The sequence below is a fragment of the Notothenia coriiceps genome, unplaced genomic scaffold (genome assembly GCF_000735185.1).
Source record: "Notothenia coriiceps isolate Sejong01 unplaced genomic scaffold, NC01 NC01_scaffold00018252, whole genome shotgun sequence".
In the NCBI taxonomy this organism is placed as follows: domain Eukaryota; kingdom Metazoa; phylum Chordata; class Actinopteri; order Perciformes; family Nototheniidae; genus Notothenia; species Notothenia coriiceps.
The window spans coordinates 548,918-557,415 of NW_011350953.1; the positions used below are offsets into that span (position 1 = coordinate 548,918).

The 8,498-nt window shown below is 40.3% G+C and overlaps 1 protein-coding gene across 1 annotated transcript; it reads right to left on the bottom strand.

Annotated features, from left to right (window-relative positions):
* Positions 1–456: 456 nt before the first annotated feature.
* On the bottom strand, positions 457–8,007 carry unm_hu7912 (un-named hu7912). The gene is made up of 2 exons (XM_010777581.1): positions 7,785–8,007; positions 457–5,087 (listed from the first exon to the last, which is right to left on the bottom strand). Exon 2 carries the CDS (start codon positions 5,042–5,044, stop codon positions 1,856–1,858), a length of 3,189 nt encoding a protein of 1,062 aa, XP_010775883.1. The 5' UTR covers positions 5,045–5,087; positions 7,785–8,007; the 3' UTR covers positions 457–1,855.
* Positions 8,008–8,498: the final 491 nt, after the last annotated feature.

Genomic DNA, 8,498 nt, shown 5'->3' on the forward strand with positions numbered 1-8,498 from the left:
AATGCTGCAAACAGAGCTGAAAAACCATAAAATAAATTAAATATTCTGAGATAGCTCATAATCTTTATGGATTTTACACACTACTGATATACAGTTGTTGTTTTTAGGTTTTATTTTAAGTTTTTACTTATAACTGGGTTTATAAAATGTGTTCAGTAAAGGATTCTTAATAATGCCATAGGCCTATATTGTAACTCTGCCACTATACTATGCTGGATGTAACTCCTGCATACATACAAAATAAGTTTATTCAAATAAATATCCAAGCTGGTAAATGAAGTTTCAAATTTTTTTATGTCCGTTTGAATCAATAATAAGGTGCACTGCTCTTATTAGAAAAGAAAAGAGTAATACATGCATTTTCCACTAGGTGGTAGTCCAATAACATAAAATACACTAACCCTGCAAATAGCTAATAAGAAGTATTGAGGATGAGTAATAGAAAGCCACAAGGTAAATCTTTCAATTCCATTTATTATATATTTATATGGGTTATAAACATCACAAAATAGAAAGTTCCAGAAAGTCTTGCACAAAGATATATATAATCAAGTAAAAGAGCAACCTTAGATTAGTCAACAGCGGCAATGGAAGCAGGCATAGCATCATATCTGGGTTCAGTGCTGCAGCTGTTAGGAACATTCTTGTTTTATAATTGATGTTTTAGTGCAAACAAAGTCTTTGCAGCTCTTGGCTCCAGGGAATTATTTAATATTCATAATAAAATAGCATTTTACAATATAGATGTTAAGATTGCTCTTTTATTGCATATAGTTTAATAACTGGTGTATTAGTTACAATAAGGTCTCATGATCATGATGTTCAAATTATCTAATATTCAATATATAATATATAATATACCTCTTTTATTTCTAAGCATCAAATGGTTTCTCTTTAACATAATACATTTTATTATAAGCAATATCCATATTAAAATACCTGAATAAAAATAACATGCTTTGAGCAAAATAATTGTTCATTTACATCAGTATTTCAAACATCCTAAGTCAAGATCTCCCAAGCGTTAAGAAATAGCTAAATCATTACATACATTGCCTTGTGTCAAATGCATTTTTTTTCCGACAGAAGGCCACTTTCAAACAAAGCAATTCCTACGAGAATGACATCAAGTCTTACCACAAGATGATATAAGTTCCAACTTAAAATCTTAATGAAGTGGGAAACAAATAGTTGGTTTGATTGTACTTCATATTCTATCAAACAATAATGAATATGGCAATAATAAAAAAGTTTCCACATAACTATAGTATACTTAGGAAAAAATACTTAGAAACAGCTGTAATATTACAACCACTGTAACAAGGTATAATATACATTTCTTACATAACATTTGTTGGAGAAATCAATAATGGATGAATGTTTCAGGCTGTGCCTACTATATTGTGTTGGCATTGAGATGTGTACTTCATAAATAGTGTGTGCTTCATACATTGTCAGTTGAAACTGCACAAAACATACACGTTCAAATCTTAAACACCTGGATAACTTGCCTAGTCTACATGCAGGCTATTAACTCTTCTGAGTGCAACAGGATCCAAACCAAGCCAAAAACAACAACATAGGGCAACCTTTAAAAGTGAGAGCATATTGGCCTGTGTGCGTGTGCGTGTGAGTGTGCGTGTGTGTGTGTGTGTGTGTGTGTGTGTGTGTGTGTGTGTGTGTGTGTGTGTGTGTGTGTGTGGAGACAGAGAGAAATAAGAGAAGAGAGGGACAGAAAGAGAGATTGGTCACATACTATATAAACATGTTCCCAATGTCAAATTTGCTAAACAACACCGTGTATTTACAGCATGTACAGGTGCTGACATCATAATCTTTACGGTTTAGTGCTCTACTATATAATATCATCCAAGAGGTGAGGGGTACCCACCCAGTCCAGTGTTCTTGGCTCGGACGCAGCCATGATCATGCACATAAACTGTTTACCTGTTCTCCGATCTATTGGGTAAATTGTAGTAGGAGTGAACCTTTTGTTGCTCTCCACAAACTCACACAGCTGATTATAGATTTTGGGGTACTCGTGTCGGAGGAAGACTCCTCTCGTCCTGAGCTCCCGCTGGATGTTGACAAAGCACACCTCTCTGGCTTTCCTCCCCTTCTCCCCTTCTTTGTCAATGTCCGGTGTGCCTGGAGGCGGAGTGAGGATGAGGGTTTCCATTTCACTATCCTTCCTGAGTACCTTTTTGTCAGGGCTTGAGGAGGCCAGGGAAACCTTTGCATATTTTCGAACTGTTGGTGCTTGGACCCTTGGTGAAGGTCTGTTAGGCACTAGTTCACCAACAGCTACAGATACATTCAGAAGGAAACATTCATTGGGGTCATACTCATTACCTGCCAGCTGCAGATCCTTGCAGTATTCGCCTAGGTTGTCCTTAAAGCCATCCAGCTCTCTGAGAGATAAGTATGTGGGAGACATGAGGAGGCTCTCAAGCCCCACTTGGAGGAAGTTGTCAGCTGTCTCTGGATTAGCAAAACCCAGAAACAGAACTCCTCTCCCCCTGGACAGGTAGCCAGCTTTAGCAACGCGAGAGAAGGCTTTGTGGATCTCTGAATTCTCTCTGCAGAACTTAAGAGAGTGTCGGCACACGCTGGTCACCCGGCCATACAGACAGGTCTCTTTATGGATCTCCCAATCATCCCTGCGACAGTTTCGTGAACAGTAAAACGTGTAGCAACTGTGGCATGATTTGAAGTACAAGCAGGCATTGAACATGCTCTCGACCCGGTTGCACTTTTTGTTAGCGCACACCATAGTGTCGTCTTCATCTGTGCTATGGTCTGGAGAACATTCTTCTGCACTCCTTTGAAAAGCATCACATCCACTATCAAGGTCTTTGAGTGTGTCTGGGCTGGATTTGGAGGATGGGAGTTGTGAGTTGAAGTTTTCAATACCAGAAGAGTCCCTGTCTTTGCCGTCATCTTCAGTAATGAGTTGTTTCAGTTGGTCTAAAAGGTCAACGCTTGATTTTCTGCTAGTTGGTGGTTTGTAATCAATCACCAAATCAGCTAAGAGTTCATCCAGTTGCTCTAGACTCTGCTGGAGGGAGAAGTTGTTGTGTTTCCTCTCTTTGGTTATGTCAGGTGTGTTTTGTGGCTGCTTAGGAGGCGATACTCTCTGAGATGGTTTCTTTTCACCGTCCAACATATCCCAGCTGACAGTGTGCACATCTCGCCGCTTTCTGTTGCCGGCAGATATGTCATTATCTGTTATGGTGATCTCAGGAGTTACAAACCAGTGGCCACTCTTGGTATTCCTCCACGGATTGCTTGAGCCCCTTTCTAAAGAGCTTTCAGAGAGCGAAAGGGCAGCATAGCGCCTTGGTGAACTTGAGAGGTTAAGAATAACAGGCTGTGATGTCACATCAACGGATGGTGCTTGCTTTGCTTGATGAAACAGGTTTTCATAGCTCCGTCCACGAGGCACTGATTGCTCCCTTTCGTGCCGTGGATATAGAATATTGTCCCAAGACTTTGAGTGGTTTTTGACCTCTGCTCCTAGTTTACTTGTCTCCGAACAGCTGTTAGTAAACCACGGAGGAATACTGGGGTCTTGCCTAACTCTTGGTGGTGTGAGCTGAGAGGACTGGTTAGAGTAACCAGATATACTTGAGCGATACCAGTCATCTGAAAAGGCCTGCGACATTCGCGGGCGTCGACGACCCTCCGTATGGTATGACCTTGGTGGATAGTACTGCTCCTCAGGAGAGCATGGTTTTGAATAAAACAACCTTGAGTTACTCATATGGTAGGGATCAAACCGGTTCTCCTCTCCATAGTAAGATCTAGACAGCGGAGTTTGAGAAAAGTATGATCCTGCCTCACTTGTGGAGTAAGGCCTATTATATACAGAGTGTGCTGGCTCTCTGTTAGAAAAGTTTTCTGTGAAATAGGACCTGACAGGAAGGGTGTGCACCCATCGAGTCCTTGGATCATACTGACTAGTGACTGTACTACCATGGCTGGTTAGACTGGACCGGTCATCCTGAATGTATGCTCTAGAGTAGGGATGGACAGGATACCGAACAGGGTCCTCGGTATAGAAGAACTTAGTTGGTATATTAGGATTTGAGTAAGCTCTTTGTTCCTGACTCAGATATGGTGCTGTTGGTGAAGGCATTCTTTGCATGTCTAGATGCTGGTATGAGATGGGAGACATACTGGTGGTATAGTGGTATCCTTGTCTAAAATCTCCACTGTAACATTCGCTAGGAGTGGGCGTTGGAGAGGAGACAATCTGTCGAGGTACATACAAACCTCTACTGCTACTGGCCTGGGAGAATCTCTGCCAAGGATGATCAGTCCGTGCATTGGGAACCTGCCTAGATGTATGCTGCAGTACAGCAGCGTCCGGTTTAATGTCCACACGGCACCTGACATGAGGGGTTATAGCTGGTTTATCTGGTTTATTCCCATCAAAACAGTCTGAAACATAGAGAGGAGACTGAGGCTGCAGTTTGATAGGGTGCACCTCATTCAAAAAAGCCTTATTTGAAGAGAAGGATTCTCTATGTGTTTCAGAAGTATTTGACGCAGCCTGAGACGCATCCCTCCCGTTCCTGTCCCTGGGAGGAGACACTGAGATGGGCACAGGAGTGAGGGTAGACTTAATTCTTGGAGCACTTCTAGATCTTGTTCTCTTTTTAGAGTCTGACCATGTAGGATTGCTTGTTTTGTCCTGGGTGGTTTGCTGCTGGAACTGTCTGGTGTTGAACAGATCGGGAGACGAAAAGCGCAAGTACCCCGGTTGATCTATTCCATTCCACATTTGGTCTTTATTTAATGTCGGATTCTCAGTCCTCTTGTAAGGGTACTCCATTGACGAAGAGAGGGACTGTGGGTCATCCAGTGACTCAATGAAGTCAAAGCTGCGGCAGTGTCTTTTGTTAATGATTTCTGGTTTGTCGATCATCTTCAAGTCACATTGCTGGGAGGAGTGGAGAGAAAAGGTGTGGTTGGTGATGGGATTAGAGAAGTCCTGATATAGAGTTGATGCCAGTATATCTGGGGGATGTGTTCTTGTCATCTTAAAGTAACCTCCATTCACTGTGATTCAAGATCAACACAACCTGTAGAAAAAAGAGAGAGAAGAAAACAAATGCATTTCAATGCAATTTAATGTACAGAGGTGAGGTAAATGTTCTGCAAAAAAGAGAAAGTTGTTTAAAGAACTAGTCGCATGAGTTTATGAAACAAAATTGCAATTAACATGTTTAAATCATTCATCAAATCAATTATTTGTATTCAACAATGTATTAAACACATTGAATCAGATGTTCATATATTAAATGTAAACTGAAACTTGAATATATATATAAATATATATAACCAATTAACAACATTACAGTAAGAAGTGTATTTTCATTCTAGTGTGTCTGAGTGGGCATACTTGTTTTATATATTTTTCATTTCAAAGGCAGTGCAACAAAGCATATTTTATTCATACCGTTTGAATTATTCAAATATTAAATAAATGATGTAACCACAACTGCTGTCAATCTCTGCTTCAAGAATCCTGAGTATTTTTAAAGGCCTTGAAATATTTGTATTTGAAGACAATAATGTTTCTGTTTCCCCAATGGATGTACAGTATGTGTCATGGGCTTCCTTGTTGGCACACATCCACGAGCTAACCCTGAGTTACCATCTGTTCACCGTGATGAGAGAGGACTGACCAACCATCTCCCTCTCCTGTCTCCACAACACACCTCAATATCACCTCCTTTCACACACGAGCAACCATGACAGAAAAACCATCATTGTTATTCTCTGCTTTACTTCGAATTTAAAGTTACAGAGACATATTATAAGATACCTATATGTGAATTTTGCTGCTCCAAATCAAAATAAAGTAAATGTCTACAGTTGCAAACACAGATTATTCATGTCATTTAAAAATACTGTTTCTAGATTTGCATGAATGTTAGTAGGTAAAAGCATTACAAATGAATAACAGATCACCGATTTATGTGGGAAGATGAATTAGCTAAACTTAAGATCATAATTTGTTCATACATCAATCCCTTTCTCCTTATATTTCTTATTAGCATTATTTTCCAATTACATTAGATAGTAATAAATACTTTTAAATCATGTTATAGTGTTCGTGTGTCAGAGGCAATGTATGGAGTAACTGCATTGCAATTTAAGAGCAAATGACCAAATGTTGTGAAATGCTTAAATAAAAATATATTTTCTAATAAGTCTGCTGTTCGTAAAACTACAGGTAATTGTACTATGACCAGCTGCTCCATCACCGCTGTGACTAATGCTCAGTAATATCTTATTAATGGCTGAATGTCATTATGATATGAATACCATCTGGGACAAATATCATGTCACTTGTGCTAATGTAGGAGGGATAAATTCATTACTAATACCCCATCAGTGAATAATATAAAAATAAAGACGGAGTACTTATAAGTTTGAACTTGCCAATATAGATGAAAAAAGTTCCTTAGATTAATCTTGCTTTCATTCTCCTTATTCTCTGAGGTTAAATGAATGAGGTGAGATGTCAGCGAGATGGAAAGGGCCTTGGTGAGTGAATGTTATTAAACAGCGTAACAAAATAGGCCAAATAAGGTGCAGGATGGGAAGGCTGAACACTCAGTGAGTAGTTCGCTTTTACAATTTACAGTATATAACCATCACTCAAACAGCTATCCAATACATCTTATCAAATTAAGTTGTAAAAGGAGATATGGATGGTTTAGCAAGGCTACTGTAAAGAAAAGCCCAGCTAAGCTGCTCTACAAGTCCCAATAGGCACATTGCAGTATATATGTGCCACTAGAGATTAATAACACATTTGAAATAATCATGTAGGTTTCAAATAGGTCAATATAAACTTCTGACAACCAAAGACACACATGACACGCACTTTTCTACTTTTCTAGTATATAAATATATTTATACATATATATATATATATATATATAAGTGTTAATGAGCAAGGATAGAAGATAAGACTAAATAGCACATTCGTATTTAAAATTAGAGGACAGGCAAACTAAACACATGCATTTCTTCCTCTACTCATCCTCATGGTCTAAGGGTGTTCTTGAATAGAGGGACTACACTTTCTTGCACAAGTAAAACCACATGCCACATATTGTCTCCATGGCTACAGCACACAGCAAAGAAACACTCCTGGAGTTGCAAACTGAGCTAGGGCACAAATTCAGTCTGAAAAAATAACCAAAGAATTGGCTTATTGTTGTATGTGTGTGGGTAAAATCCATCTGTGACAACAAGTGCAACTTTACATTGACCTTATCAGAAGATGAACTCATAATATTGATATAATAGCTTATTTATAGAACCAGAGGCTTTATTTTCCTGTGCTTTATTTGTTTTGTTGTGTGATGTTTTATTCATGCAGTTAAATAAAAAAATGACTGAGTTGTTAGTGTGAGACTAAAACTATAAACTTGGACTGTATTCTTCCATTTTGTAAGGTTTTTGAGACAATACCAAATGTGATGCAGATTCGCCTGAAACGTCCCCATGGGGCCATGCCGAGGCGCATTCAGCCTTGAAGCGTTACCAAATACTTGCTCTACGCACCCCTTTTATTTTGGTGCTGCGGCACGAACGGCCCTCCATCCTTTGCGGCTGACCTAATGCCTTTGAGCCCCGAATGACATCATTTGCTGATAAATAAGAAAGCAGCCGATTCAAACCGGGATGGATCCCGCCGAGATAGAGGGAATGAGTTCGGCTAAGTTTTTTAAAAAGGAAAGATTTTACGAGAGGGGCCTTACCTCCTCGCCAGTGAGCAGATCGGATGCGGGGGACATGGTGGAGCTTGTTCCCTGCGAGGAGCAGCTTCTCTCCTACCAGACCTGCTGTGAGTCTCCCGGAGCAAAGCACTCGTGCCTCATCCTGCCTTACATGTTGTCTTCACCCGACGATGCTCTCGCACTCTTGGTTTCGCGTGTGTGTACGTGTGTTTGTGTGTGATGGAGGACTGGAGGAGGTGTGTCTGTGAGTCTGCGCTTGGGTGCGTGCCTCTCCGGAGGCGTGGTTGTGCGTGTTTTATGACGAGGGAGGGAGGTGGGGTTGGGGTTGAAAGAGGCTGGGTGAGTGATCAGTCTCGGAGCAGCAATGCCGTCGTCTCTCCGCTCATCTCCGAACAAGGAGACCTGAAGACAATTGCATGGGCATTTCCGGGAGGACTGCTGGATGTTTGGTCTTCCTGAAGTGTAAGGAGCAGCTTCCTTCATCCTGAGGCGAAGTGTTATTGATTTATAGGCCTACTTTTTCTGTTCCTTTTTCTTTTTTTACAAGTTAGCAGACAAACACAATTAGGCCTCTCCCACACTTGACTGGTCATTATTGGTCTTCCTCCTACACTGTTGCACATGCATTATAGATTGTGCCAACATGCTGTTATTCAGGACTTTACTGTGATGGAAGTAGATATGTGATGTAAGGCTGCAACTAAGAATTGTTTTCATTATCCTTAACCACCACAC